This window comes from Varroa jacobsoni, unplaced genomic scaffold, assembly GCF_002532875.2.
Source record: "Varroa jacobsoni isolate VJ856 unplaced genomic scaffold, vjacob_1.0 contig02544, whole genome shotgun sequence".
NCBI classification, from domain to species: domain Eukaryota; kingdom Metazoa; phylum Arthropoda; class Arachnida; order Mesostigmata; family Varroidae; genus Varroa; species Varroa jacobsoni.
This window is the reverse complement of record NW_019214836.1, coordinates 18,009-33,438: the sequence shown is the minus strand read 5'-3', so window position 1 is coordinate 33,438 and position 15,430 is coordinate 18,009. Positions and strand designations below refer to the sequence as shown.

Sequence of the window (15,430 nt, the reverse complement as noted above, 5' to 3'; positions counted from 1 at the left end):
GTAATTTACTTTTTTAGAAAAGATTGTTTTCAAAATGTTCTATGTTTTTTTTCTTATCTTCTTTTTATCTTTAATGAACTGCTAGACAAATTAATGTCTCGGCATAACTTGTTCACATTGCTTCAGATAGCTTTCTTCCACAAGCTAAACCTCGCAATAAATCTAGAAGACTGTATATCAAATTGAAGTTTGTTCTGCGCAATAATTCTAGAATGATATAGACTACGAAAAAGCTATGCAATCGGAGGCATAGGAATTAATGCTACACTCCGCTGCATTAAGAAAGTCTTTTACACTGCTGCACGCTGATGCAATAGCGCATAACAAACTCTAGCTGCGGTTGAAATAATTAAATGCTAGTATACGCATGAATGCAGAAAAGACATGTTTGCTAAGTAAGGCGGCAACAAATTATGTTACATCCACATATACCATTGTTTTTATAAATTGCTCAGTAGAAGAATTACACATTTTATAATATACAAGCGTTTTATTTATGTTATTTTTAATATACACTGTACGAATTAATGCTCTCTTGAATCGTATTTTCCGTATAAACACCGCGATATCGATATCACACAATTTGTTCTTTCTCAGATAAAACGTCAGTTCTCCATCATGCTTTTTGACCGGAATGCTCTTTCAAGATTCACATTCTTCGGCTTCTACGGCTATTGTGTTTCAGTTAAACATAGTCTATCAATTAACCATCTATGGTCTCTATGGAATTATACACTTGCTCGAAAACTAGCGTCCTAGATGAACTATAGGCCATCCGGTCATACATAATCTAAACATCAAAACGGACTATAAAATCAATAGTAATCTAAGTAGTTGTCCTTGTCATTATCGTTACCTTTCCTCTACGTATTGTGCATGCTACTTATATAATAGATGGTTCATAGACTTCTCACTGCTACCATTCATGCAACTGATTCGCATTATTCATTATCTCATCGACTGCTTATCTTCGTTATCATCATTTATACTATGTCGTTATGCAGTAGTACCTTATTAACAGCAATATACAGTATTTCCTATCCTGCTCAGATAATTCGTTGGAAAACACCATCATAGGAAAAATAATTCGATGTTTGTTTTCTATAGCAGCCGATATGGTGATTTGGTTCGGTTTACTGAAATTACTAAATCTTTTTTCCATCGTTAATGATAAAACTTCTGTCTCACTCGTTTGTAGTTGATATTGTTTTGTGTGCTCTTCAAATAGTTCAGGCATTAGGCCTATGTCGATCCTTAAGGCAACAATATCGATTCGTCGCTTGTCGAATAGTGAGGTAGACGGGGGATGAGGTCTGCACTGTATCGAATGATCAGATTGTGCCTCACAAATTATTTTAAACACATGCCTGCTTGTTGGCAAATATGAAGATATTTTCGATCCTTGCATTTTTAAGAAAATGGGTCGCGTTCTGTGACGAGTTTAATCTACACATGTTTCAACGACTGTTCTTTTGTCATAGTGCATACTTCCCCATTACCATTCGAACGAAGTCCCAAATGATGGGCTGCTGTGAAAATATCAGCAGCAGTACCCCGAAAAAATCAATTTTCATACATCATGCGAAAATAACGGAGATTTCACGTAACATATTAGATATATTAGTCATACAATATATTATCTATTCGAAGAGTTTAGCATGCATAAAAAGGTAAACGACCGTAACAACGGGAAAAAAAAAGATGAAAGCATACCGAACCAAACAAATACTAATACCGCAACCATACTATATATATACATTCATTGATTATGTGATAAGCCAATCTGAAAAATGAACTCGAACAAGTGCCTGGGTTAATAAATAAGAGACTGACCCATAAATCTAATATACTCCCATTCAATTGATAGGAACGTGTTCAAAAGGTACACAAACGGTCAGCCATTGCAGCTTATTTGGCCACATGAGGTGTTCACATAAGGGCACATCCAGGCACATAAATAGATGTGCTCGTAGGCAATAAACCTACTGATGCAATCGATCAACGCTGTTCTGCTCACTCATTCCATGACACCACTGCGTTGTTAAAAGCATCCGTACTATCTTAATGATATTTTTATGTACAGATGTTATAGTATATCACCTGTAAATTCAAATATCCGCTACAATACAATGGAACCCATTGAGTACATTATGCGGGCTTCATCTTTACCCTAAGCGGTCCGCTTTGTCAGTTAGAGATTGTTGTAATTTACAACCCTATTATTAACAATATCCTAATTTTGCTATGACATTTTTAAAAGTTGAGGAGAAGGCTGCGCATAATTCGTATTCATGTTTCTATTATTGCTATATTTCTCTATAACATTGGAGTAGCAGCATTTTGATCGAAAATCGTTAAGGTTTTTGGTGGTTGCATTTCGGTTAATAATGTCTGCTTCTTTTAAGTACAATAAATTAGAGGAAGCAGGAATTGCAGGCAGATAGAAGACTATAGAGAAACGAGCGCGTCGGTCAAAGCAAGGTAAGAACGATATTTTCTTTTTCGGATAGTTATTAGATGTTTGCTGTATCAAAATACATTCTGCGCAGTAGTGTTTGTTTTCAATTGATTGTGCAACCAGGCTGATCGACCGTAGATGACGGTGGTGCTGTCGCGCAAGAAAGCGGACGCTGGCCATCGCGGGAGGGACTACGCATTTTCTTTCGACCGGTCGATTGTCGACTCGCTGCTTCACCTGATGTCGCTGTGTGATGGCTAGTTGATTCGTTTAGTGAAGCTTGAAGGGCGCGCGCCAATTGTTCGTCTTCGCGCTATAAATATCAACGGAAATACGATATGAGAGATAGTGGAAAACATTTTCAGACATAAATCTTACATCTGATAGACCCAGTGTGGCTCATTTTATGATAGTATTAGCATATGCCATAGTACAACATTTTTGTTGGTGTTTAAGCGAACTTTTGTTTGAAGATTGAATGCAGTGATGCTCGATTTTTTAAAAATTGACGATTTTAACCTAAATAGTTAGGGCTTTACACTTTTAAAATCACATTTGTTTAAGCCAATCTCATGCATTACCGGCTCAATTCTTACAATATCAAGGAAAAATACTTCTTCTTGAATAAGGTAAGAAGATCCTCACCATCTGTCGTTCGAGAGCTGCCTGAACAGCCTTTTCCTGTTTCTGTGATCTAGCCGAAGCTGCCTTTAATGAATGCGGACGACATTCATGGTCGGACGGGTGTCGATGCTTCAAGCAAAAATTTCTACGGCATTGATCACATCGAATTGGGATCATCTCCTTCTTCTTACACTGATGCGCTGAACATCGGTTCGTGTATACTTTTGTTGTCGAATTTCTACACATGTTATCTGTTGACGCATTATAAAATAGCGATTCGTGTAACAGCTACGTATACACTATGATTCAGGAAATATGGAAGAGCTTAATATTGAAACATCACAAAAAGTAGTAATGATAACAATAATAATTATTATTTACCTATACATTAGTAAAGGTTGATGCAACGTCCGCAACATTTACGCTGGCGGAAGGCATGCTTACCATTATCAAAGAAATCAAATTGCACCTCCAACCGAGTTCCGATAAATTTAGTTTTCAAAAACCTACTTTGTGCGTTTTTTACCTTCCACAAATTATAAGATCTAAGGAAACTCTTTGTAAGATTGCGACTCTGTGAGTTCGGAAGCAAAACTATTTAGCAAGACCTTGTTAAATACAGTCTTGTTTTTTAAATGGACTGCATGATGATTTTGTAGATATTGTTGTAATTATATCTTACCTTTAACCTTAAGTAATCTAATCTCGTTTAAATTGTACAGCTTTTTTAAGTGGTCGTATTTTATTTTTTCATGACATCTTTTCGTGTGCAAGTAGAGGAATCATTACATCTTGGGAGCACTTTGCATAGTGCATAGAAGTATTTTTTCGCATTGACTTGTGGTTAGCTGTTAAACTTACCAATATGTTGCGAGACAGCGATATCTGGTGGATCTCCGGGCCGAAATCCCGACACGGGACAACTGCAAAGTGGACACACAGGCACCTGTACATCTCCAAGGTGGCCTTGTGAACAGTTGTGTGATGTGTAAGCGAAGTGATCGAGGCTGTAATTTTCATGAGACTTTCACTAGTTATAAGTAATGTCGCAGGCAGTTTATTCTTCGATTATAGGTTCTGCTAAATGAATTAATGATGCATAGCTTCGACCTAGCCGCAACATGAGGTGGTTTGTGATCATCTCATAGGAGCTCACTTCACATAATAATATAGCTGCTGATAGAATTCCGTATAACCTACCAGCTAATCTTCCCCAAAACTTTAAAACTCCAAAGGTTAGCCAGCTAACAACAATAAGCTATGAAAGGTTCGAATTCTCTACATTATATAAAAAATCATAAAAGATTTGTTACCCACCAAAACACCTTCTTACAAGCGTCGCACTTTATTGGGAGAAAATCTGTAATAAACACAGCCGTTATGTTAGCTATGTTGCTCATGGCTCATAATTTTGTGCTTAATAAGTTTATTTTAAAACATCGAATATTTGCATTAAATTAAATCCCGACGTCTTCGTATATATCTAGATAAATGCATAGATAGACGGAGCCAACCCCTTTGTGTTCTTTTAATCTGTGTTCCTCTGATGTTTTCTCGCCTTTCTAATTTCCAAATCGTCACAATTTGCAATTCGTATGCATCTACTATCTGTACATGTTCGGCAAAGTGAGCGCTAAATGGCTCAATGCGAACAAAATAACGTTTGCGCTTCGTGAACAGTTTCAATACCGTTTTGATAGGGGGCACCCATCGTCCTGTCATGTTTTGTTACAGCAGACGGGTAATATGTCTCATATGGGAAATGTTTGTTTCGTATTCATACCGAGTATGTTGCACGAAGACTCCGAGCAATGGTCGCCCAGATGTGGAAACTCCATTTTAATGTGCTTGACTTCTGAACTGCAAATCGCGAAACAATCAAAGTACCGCACACGCACAAACGAATTATTCGTCACTGTGATAAGGGCGGGCTTATATTTGAACCGAATGTGAACAATCTGTACTCTTCCTGATACTTCTGTGAGTCAGCTGATTTCTAATGAGCTTGCTCATCGTTAGTTGTTGTTAAAACCCAACGACTCGTATGGTGCACATGGGTTGCCCGATACTGTTCCCGGAGTAGAAAAATTTGAATTGTTCGGCGGGAAAACAATCAGAGTTAAATGACAGCCTACTCTCGATTATTATGTTGAAAATGATAAATACTTAGGGGTTTCATATTTGAGTGAAAGACTATGTTGAAAGTTGGGTTGGAGAAATAGTTGCAATCATATTTATTGTACAACCTGCAACGTCCCATTCCTTTTTTAGTTTTGTAGCAATCTACGATCCCGCCAAATTGGATGATACAAAACAAAATGAAGAACCACTGAAAAATCTCTGATGATTTTTTCTTAGGCTATCTAGAAGACACTCCAGTTAGACACTACCGTCTACGTATTATTATCTTTAAACTTTTTGAAGCAATCCGTATACAACTATCAATGGTTTTTTTTTTTATTTGCTACGACCACTAGTTATTTGCGTTTGAGAACGCCATCGTACTCTTTACAAGTAGGGTAGTGCACTATTCAAAAAATGTACCAGATTACTCAAGCTACTTCAGTCGTTTAACACAGCATCGTCTGCTGCATGAAAAATACAAAAGACCAAAATTAAAACCTGTTATTTTGCTGTCTTGTAACTCTAAATTTATGAAGTTAGTATTTTTCCATTGAACCTGAGTTTTTTTTCAGTAACGGTCACGAGAAAAGAGTAATCTATTAGTTTCATTAAAAAGCTACCTAAACTGCTCTAAACATAAGCTAATGCGGTACCGATGCATTTGATATTTTTCGATAGCATGTCTTTTTTAACCTTTAGGTTACCATAGACTACCATAGAATCAGGGGGAATATCAAGCTGATCTATAGAGAACTTTATTTTCTCTTAAAATATTACTTTTTTTAATGAATATTATAAGATTGTCCGTTTCGATATGTCAATGTGAAATTATCGATAAATACCCCCGTTATTATAAGGAGTAAATCGCAATTACTAAAGATTTCAACGTGTTCACCTTTGTGATCTCCTCGTTGATCATAGGTATGAACTACTTGTGGCCAGATTGCTGAGGATTATACTTTATGAATAGTTTTGACTGGTTCAAGCCATTCCTAATAATTTGAATGAATAGTAAAATTCCACTTTTTATCTATTGCTAGTTGCTGCAGAAACTGATATACACTTTCCGTTTCCATGTATATATAAATATGCATGGTCAAATTTCTAGATCCATCAATTTTGCGCGAAAATTAGGTAGATGGTCTAAAATGCCAGGCATCTACTTTATACATCTGAAAGAACCAAAAAAAGGACTACAATCGGAAGCAAAAACGATTGTTTATTCAATCCAGATGCGACAAAGATTAGCCGATTTTGTCGTTTGTCGAAGCTCTAGGCTGGACATAAAGTACTGATTTAGTGATTTTTTTGTTGGCTAATATCCCTTTCAGTCCAACAAAGTGCAGCTTGCGAGTAATACTATGTCTGCTACTCGAGTCGATAGTACGTTAGTGAATTCTGTTTGAGATATCTACGGTTCCAATGACACAAGGTCGCTGTTGGCCGATATAGTTGAGATCGCTATGATGTTTGGTCTTGCTCGGCTCTGCCCAATGATTTAACTAATATTGCTAAACTTTGCCTTCAAGTAACGCTCATAATTTAAAAGCTCTTCGGTTACGTTTAATGGAATTTCGACTTAGAAGGCCAGCAAATGGCGTGGCGTGGAATCAACGACATGTTAGACAAAGTAAGTTCCCGCGACTTACTCGGGGGTAGCCAAGACCTCATCTTTGGCTGAAACAAAGACAAAATTGTTTATAAAAGATAAATGGTAACATGACAAGGGACAAACGGCAGTCAAGTATTTACACGCTATAATCGCTATGATGGGAACAATATAATTTACTTATTTTACTTAAACTCACACATGAGGGTCTACCAATACAAAAAAAAATTGAATACGGATCATCATATTTTATCACACCAGCATCAGGAGCCTTTTACGTTGAAACTGTCGAGGACACTTTGCAACAAATGGCTATAAAAGTTATCAGGAAGCAATAGAAAATAGTTATAAAAAGTAATCAGAGCCTATTTATAAACTTCGGCGATTTTCTGCTCCAGTTTTACCTTAAAGCAGAACGTCGTGTTTAAATAATTTTATCGAGCCGCTGATTTCTAATATAAATCAGTTGATGCAGTGAATGCTTGCGTGCCGATTGAGCGAGCTTCCTTCTGCATTTTTGCTCAACTTCAGTCGTTCGATTATCTGGGATTTCGTTGTCTGTTACTTGGTATTTCAGTAGGATCGTTCAGTAATAATGGTAGGTTAAGCCAAGCATTTTCCTTGAAGAAACACTGCTAACAATAATGTCTGCGTTCTCCTTTATGCGGATCCGCCGGGCTTTAATATATTAGTACGCATGAATTTAATAATATAGCGTAATTTGCTGATAACACAGAAAGCAATGTCTACATTTATCACGAGGCGTGCCATGTAGCCAATATCAGCTGAATACCTGTATTGCCGCTTACTGTACAAAATAAAAGTGATATTTTCGTATAGATTATTGTTAATATGGAACAACTTTTGTCTATATATATATATATATATATATACTAGGTAGCTAGGTGATAGGTGATATACTAGGAGGCTTAGCCTTATTTTACGAGTAGCTGCATAAATTAACTTCATAGGCACTGGGTGCTCAAATGTGAGTGGTATGATAGACAAGCTTACTTTAAATTGCATTTTGCTTTTCCATACACACAGTAAACCGAAAGAGGCAGTGAATTTTCGAAATCATTAAATATGAAGAACTATAGGTTTTTAGGAACCTTAGTAAAAGCAGTTAGGAAAGTTAGTAGGAACATCGTTCAATATAAACCATGGTCTGTATTTTCAGAAAAATTTAAAGTTTTTAGCCATTTCTTTTAGTTAATTCTTTTTCAGAAGAACGAACCCTCCAGATGCTGACGCTGGTTTGCGGAAACATTCAGGACCCTTCTTTCACACAGAATGCGGGCTCAAACTGCGTGTACATATACGCTAACAGCGTTGTTTTGCTCTCTTCGTCGTTGAACTGAGATTTTACTGAGGTGAAGAATTCTCCCACATGGTATCTCGAACGCAATGCGATTCGGTGCAGTGTAGGCCAAAAAATTTGTTTTCATTTTAATAAATGCTTGTCACGCCGTTCCTTCTCCACTTAGAAGATGCTTATTCTCATCCAGCCGTTGTTGGCTGAGCTTGACTGTTATGGAACACCTGTAGAAAAATGTACTATTAATTTCCGTAGCAGTAGTAGTAGTATTATTGCATTCAAATTTATTGATTACATGTGCCGTTTCATTCCCGTACGTACTATACTGCACGGAGATTTCAAATATTACAGTAATTATGAGTGCGGCAGGCTGTCTACCGCTTTTAGAGTTTTGCACCCGCAGCCAATGACTCTCCAAAAATTTCATGGTCTCGTTGTGTCTAGGTTTATCGACGGACCGCTGTTGATCGCGGAAATACTTGTCGTGATTCTAAGCCCTTTAAGCCAGACAAACTGTGCCTAATTCACCACGACAGTCTGGCTGTAACGTTTGCAAAGCAAAATCTCGGCTATTCCGTTTCAGTATACCAGGTGCCATTGTTGGAAAATGTTTATACAAAAATGAAATCTGCAGCATATTTTCACGGAATTTTTCCATTATTATTAGTACGTAGCCTTTGATGCATCTCGGCTGTCTGATCTGTTCGTTACTAGTGGGCTTCCACAAGCGGATACAATTCATAAGTATAAGGCACCCTTATGAGCGGCGGGTTCAATCATACCCAAGTAAGACTGAGATGGGATGCTGCTTGGCGCTAAAAAGCCATTATTGATAAAATACTTGAGTATTAGTTCGTGATTTATTAATTTGCTTGTTAAATGGTTTGCAGTTTTTGGCTTAATGCAGTCATCTATTTGGATGGGCAAGCAAGCACGTTCTTGATATTGGAAATATATTAGCTCGTTTGATTGCTGTGATAAAGGTAAGGCCTGGTTGAGCTACTACATACTGGCTCATTAAATCATTTCAGATACTACTATCCGAATTAGTTGTTTCAACATGGCAAAACTGAGCTTTAGCATAAAGAGGTCGAGCGGACCCACAACAACTCCTTTTCGCAAACTTGTCACAAGCGTGCTTCTCTACACTTATTTTCGTACGTATTCTTATAGAAAAACAATGACAGTGCACGGGTACGCAGAGGGAGGTTTTATTGAAATGGTGTGAAAGTCATCTCAATGTAATGGTTAAGCCTTCATTGCGATTGTATTTTAGCTCTAAAACACTGTCGTAATTTTGCCCCGTCATGTTTATGTTGATAATCAAAACGAATACACAAGACTACCAATTAGCCACATTGTGTCCCAAGGGTTACGATATTAATAACTAACATTAAAGCGAAGTGTGTGTTTTTATAACAGAGATTTTCAGAGGGCGAACATTTTTGAAGTGGTCTCAACCCTTGGAGTGTGGTGGTGATTGTTTCAAAGAGAAATTATTGGTTATTTTAGAACTTTGATCTACCTCACCCTTAAGTCAATAATGTGTTCAGTTTATTGCTAATGCTGTTTACGATAGTACCTGAATGAAATTGATTTTTGGAACGTGTTTCTTTGCAATACCTGCCGCCGCCGCTTAAATAAACCATCTCTTCTACCGAAGATAAATCATCATAATGCAGATTTCATACCCGTAGTGATAATGACCCTACTTTCGAACATCGATGACTCTGCTTACTGGCCAAAATGGCCAATATGTCTAAATAGAGCAAGCGAGTTGAATACATAACTGTGTCATCACCGATTGCTAAATTAGGACTTTGATTTGAACTCTATTCGTCGTAATGAGGCGAACCACAGATCGCCTCCGTTGCATCTGGTTATTGCTTTCTCCGCCTCATTTGAATATCTAGTCAAATGCAGACCTTTATTTCTATTGAGAGAATAACGCAACATGATTTGAGTTTGATTAATGGATATAGGGAATACATATAGGTTATACATTTCGTATATCCCGGCTTGCCGAGGCGTCAAACGGTTCATCCAATCAAGATCGTTAATTGTATCAGTTTCTATAACATTTGCGTCTAAATTCAGTTATTTCTGTATGTGGGAAACTGTTACACTGACAAGTATATTTCCAATTAAGATTTGGCTAAAAGGTGGCCTTGGCGGAAACAAGCAGTATGATATTAGTAAATAATCAACAAAATGAATTGAACTTTAAAAGCAGCTGTTTTTGCTGGAAGCATAAGAAAAAGTAAAGACAAAAGCGTACTTAATGCACTGGATTTTTCTAGCGTCTATTGATGTCCTGCATGGTAGGATTGCATGCTTTGCTTCTGGGAAATCTGGGATTTTTATTTGACTCAATACCATTCTCGTGCCTGCACAAAACATATATTTACTAGATAAAGATATATACTCGCTTTAGGCGAAAAAGTTACCGTATATTTTATCAAGTACTATATACACGAGGTCTAAATACGCCCTAGTCCTGGATAAGAGATAGAGGAAGTGATCAAATTAAAGGCTACTGTGATCATAGTAAAAATCCGAAACTAACATACTCGTAAAGTACAGTTTTAAAAAACCTCTTTTGATGGACGCTTTTTACGGTGCTGGAGCAATGTAGAATCATGTACTTGACATCCCCTAAACGGTTTATCTCAGCAAAAGCCAAATAAGCACACGTCCGAATATGTATATGTGTTTATATACGCATTTCGATATAATTTTATTCAACCGTGTTTCAGATACACACTGGCATACCCCCGATGCCCACCAACCAGAATAGTAGGCTGGTAATGTTATCAATTAATAAGTTCCGTGATCAAATCATAATAATAATAACAATATATCGATAGCCAATGTGCCCCATTGTCGCACGTCCCGCCTTGCAATGTTCATGCTCGGCAAGGTGATTCTCCAGCATAATTATATCGTTCCATTAAAAAGGGTAAGCGTTGATCAAGTACGTGTCTACTTGTCGCATTGGCAATCATTACCGCACAGACAGTTGTCACCACACTTGCAGCTGAAGCGCTTGGCTCCTGGTGAACCCTTTTTGCTGCAGTCACACTTGTCCCCACAAGTGCAATGGCCGCTGGCCTGACAGTTGCACTTCTCGTTCATAATGTGAGCCTTTTCTTCGACCTGTAATTATCTATAGGAAAAGAGTGGTTAGTGGATAAAGTAGTGCAAATTAAAAAGTTATATACGATCTCTGTACATACTTATCGAAGAATTATCCATAACGTATTAACTTAATTATTTTAAGAAACTGATACATTCCAAGGCAACGTGGTGGCCTTCTGCACAGAACACAACTTTACACACCACTCGCGTGTTTTTCTGCTAAACACGTCGTGGTCCATATTCGAATTTAAGCGTAGGTACACTCCATTTCACGCTGGAAACCAGCCAGTCATCCAAAGGTATGTCTGTCGGCTTAAGTACTGGACATAAAAACACGAAAAACGATTCTCTAGATGGGTTTAACCGAAGCGGTTGAAATGATATGTAGATATGAGTCAACGCTTAAATCAGTAACACTTCAACTCATCCCAGTTACCGTGTGTCCCTAGCCGAGCTTCGTCCACTGAGCTACTACGTAACCGATGCTGTTAAATGAGGATTGGCGTGACACACGGTTGTATGAATTTCTACGCGAGAGTTATTATTAATCTAACTTGAATAGCTATTATAAGAAACAACTAAATAGACCAAGACAATCGTCAACAGAAGACAAATTGACCAGTCGCCGTTTACGTGCATGAGCTGGGCTATTGACCCGTTATATTGCTCTTTCCAACCATATCTTTGATATGGACAATATAGTAGACCGTCAGGACTGACTATCATGGCAAGACGTTTAGACATTAACTAAATGGCAGTTTAGGGTTAGGTCCAAAAATGATGCGGAGGCTGTAGACTTCTACTGATCTCATGTGGTTTAAGTGCCGCGAATTCATTAATTAGATTGCTGTACCCCGACGTCTAGTACAGACGGGCACTAACTTTACAACAAGCACATCTCAAGGAGCTGTCTTGAATCTCAGTTTTAGCGCCACCGATTTAAAACCGATTATTCGATAAGGGCAAATTCAATTAAACACTGGTTCCGTGTTGGACGACTACGAGCATAAAATTCGCTTGATACTGGAATGGCACAGATTCAGAGGTAGGTTTTGATCGCTACATTATAACCAAAACACTCTATGCATTGCAAATATTTCTTTAGCAAAGTAACAACGTGGTACTTACTGTTTTTTCACAAAGAGAATCTCTCGTAGCGAGTGTGTGGTCTTGCGCTTCCGACAGCTGCCTTATATCTGCTAGCATCTGCGTAGTAAGTGTAGACAGCGTCATAATGGTGTCCCCTCACTCAATATGGCCCAGGTCGACGCAGCAGCGGCTTTGGTCGCGTGGAGAGGGTAGGGAACGGCAAGTTAGTTACGTAGGAATGACGCCCTCTCTTTGCTTCCCTACTGTAATGTTACCTGTTAGCACAGATACGAGCAAGGGTCTGCGTGATAAAGTGTAGTCCAATAGCAACTTGTACGGCTTGACAGACTGGGAAAATCTTGCCGCGACGTACGTGGTTACTCAGGCAGGCACACAGACACATTAACAAACGGACACACGACAAGTCACAAAGTACGTAAGCAGTACCAGACGAACGAACAGTCAATGGTAAATTAATACTGGTATGCTAACGTTAATCATATTGTAGCGCTAAGTAGCGATTGAGTTGGCGCCAAATGAGAGCGAAGAGACGATAGGAATACCAGCAAGGCCTCTTCAAATGACTGTATTATTATGGGTTACTGACGCGCCTGCCTGTTGTATTCAGGGTAGATAACTGCAACGAATCAATCTATTATTCGAAAACATTAGCCAACAATTAAAAAAGTAAGCTCAGAGTTGTAATAGTATTTACTTCACTGGAATCATGTTTTTTACCTTGTCAAAAAGGAAACCTATTTTTTTCGTACTATAGGTATGTGCTTTCCGTTATTGTAGGTCTACTGTTTGTTGTTCCTTCGAATGTAGCTATCCATATCCGATTAAGTCTTGCTGTTAGTATTAAAATTAGCAAAAAGGATTCTACTGGATAAAACAAGCATGCCGGCCCAAAAAGGAAAGAGATCAGAATTGTGATTGCACTTTGGCGGCACCGGCTGATCTGTCCCGAATATTTTACGCAAGACTTCAGACGATTAAAGTCGAGGCAGATGCACTAAAATACCAGTAAGAAAAAGAAGTAAGGCTGACAAAGTGCGTTCTTAAGCTGTTGCAATAATGTTATATGGCCAGGTTTACATGTATGATAGGGATGCGTTAAAACTATCCTGCTCAAATGTAATCACAGGCAATTATTGACAAGTGACCCGTAAAGAGACGCCGGCTAAGAATCTACAAATCTAAGTTTAACGTCCGCTAACTAGATCGACTGGTTACGGTAATTTGCGGTTCAGCTTTGAGTCACCTATCAAGAGCGATCGTTTTGAGACCGCTCATCTGCTCACTTGCTTCGAGATTAAATCGTTCCGCCCCCTAGCCGCTTTTGATTTCTCTTTGGGCCATTATTATCTGTGAACAGAACATGATCGATTCAATATACGTTTATGTTTTCGACAACTAATGCGATATGATAACGCTGTTTTACTTGTTATTTTGCAAATCACGTTTCTGGGAAGGAACGTAGGATTCGCGGAAGATTCGTTTGATTTTTTTTTCATGACAATTCGTCGCCAGCGTCACGAGTGCATGTCTCGATGGTAATAGAAAAGCGTATAGCTATAGATAGTGGCGGAATCTCGAATAAAAAGTGGAAAGGGAGCAAGATAAGTTTGTATTGGCGATCAGTCAGTGAAAACCTTTGTATTATCAGGTCTTTACAGATTATGCAATTTTAAAACATAGTATATTTATCGGGTTTTCGGCCATTAACATATGTGCACGTTCGTTAGAGAAACATAAATTATCGAGGAATATCGTTATGATAACAATCAACAAACCTGTGAGAGAAAGAACAATGTTTATAAGAGAAACCGCATTGCTATCGATCACTAAACGGCAAATCCTATCGCCGAACGCGTCAAACGACAAACAATATAGCTGTTTTTAACGTAGTAGTCTTAAAAAAATTAGAGATACAAGGTTCAGCGGATTTTTTGCATTGGGTGAGAATACTTTCGAATAGAGTATTTATTTTGCACACGCATGTACACGTCATGAAGGTGATTTTATGGGAGCGAAACAATAACACGTTAACCAAAATACCACGATACTGATCATACGACGAATTCATGTTAACCCTTTTGTACATACGCCTACTAATGACTCATAATATCAACGACGAAAAGAACCGTTGCGATGAGGCGAAATTTCCTCTTTATGATTCAATAGTAGTTCATTTTCATGTATGTCTACAGGGCACTACCTATTTGCGCAAGAGGATAGCTGAGAAATAAGTGCTTAAGAAACATGGATAGGAGGGGGCGGATATTTTCGAAGCAGAGGCCTAACGCAAAAGAAACCTGTTTGGATATAATCGATAATCTCTCAAGTAATAATAATAATATATTCCTGTCTAACACAAAGCAAGCTCCTAGAGTACTAGCCATTGCCCCTATAGACATAAAACGAAAACCATCTATCTGCGAAAATAACCTAAACAATTTATCCGCTTGCAGAGTGACTTGATACTTAAAGATAGCCAGAGCTAGGGTTTTATAATACAGTTATCCATTTAAAGAGTGTGAGAAGTGCAAATGCCGACGTTTAGCCGCCTATCGATAATAATGAGTAGAAATTTTCGCCTAAGTGCTAACCGATTCGTCATCCTTTCGTGTTATACCTTATCTGGACTGTAACAATTTGACTAGCTAATGCTACCTTGGCTACTTGAGATACCGATGACGAGATTATGGCAATTCGAGGTCCGAAGGCTTTACGAAGCCCATGGTGGCTCTGAGCATCTCCTATGCGCCTTGCCTCTTAAACAACTTGCCTTGGAAATGTTTGTTACTAAGTGAAATTGATTTCACTAGACGTAACTCATTCCAGGGGGGCCTACGTCCCTTGCTAACGCAGAAAATCTAGATAACCCAATATACTAATCGAGAAAGTATGACGTGCTCCGCATGTTGTGATTGCAAAAAAAAGTATACGGCAGAAGTCCTGGATAAGTGAACGCGCAGAACGTTCATTCATTAAATTATATAGACGCCGAAGAAGATGCCACTGTGGAAGGCATGAAATATAACAATGACGAGACATCATATTTTGC

The 15,430-nt window shown here is 38.2% G+C and overlaps 1 protein-coding gene across 5 annotated transcripts; it reads right to left on the bottom strand.

Annotated features, from left to right (window-relative positions):
- Positions 1–470: 470 nt before the first annotated feature.
- Positions 471–14,171, bottom strand: LOC111272537 (AN1-type zinc finger protein 2A). 5 transcript variants are annotated; one of them, XM_022854040.2, is made up of 5 exons: positions 4,866–5,113; positions 4,400–4,442; positions 3,944–4,089; positions 3,104–3,333; positions 471–2,771 (listed from the first exon to the last, which is right to left on the bottom strand). In XM_022854040.2, the coding sequence occupies exons 1-5, from the start codon at positions 4,918–4,920 to the stop codon at positions 2,562–2,564; spliced, it is 684 nt and encodes a 227-aa protein (XP_022709775.1). In that variant the 5' UTR covers positions 4,921–5,113; the 3' UTR covers positions 471–2,561. The 5 variants fall into 5 exon arrangements, 1 of the variants encoding a protein (XP_022709775.1); XR_015315767.1 differs by lacking the exons at positions 471–2,771; positions 3,104–3,333; positions 3,944–4,089; positions 4,400–4,442; positions 4,866–5,113 and adding exons at positions 10,834–11,299; positions 12,400–12,635; positions 12,853–12,997; positions 13,099–13,113; XR_002687581.2 differs by lacking the exons at positions 471–2,771; positions 3,104–3,333; positions 3,944–4,089; positions 4,866–5,113 and adding exons at positions 8,053–11,299; positions 12,400–12,551.
- Positions 14,172–15,430: the final 1,259 nt, after the last annotated feature.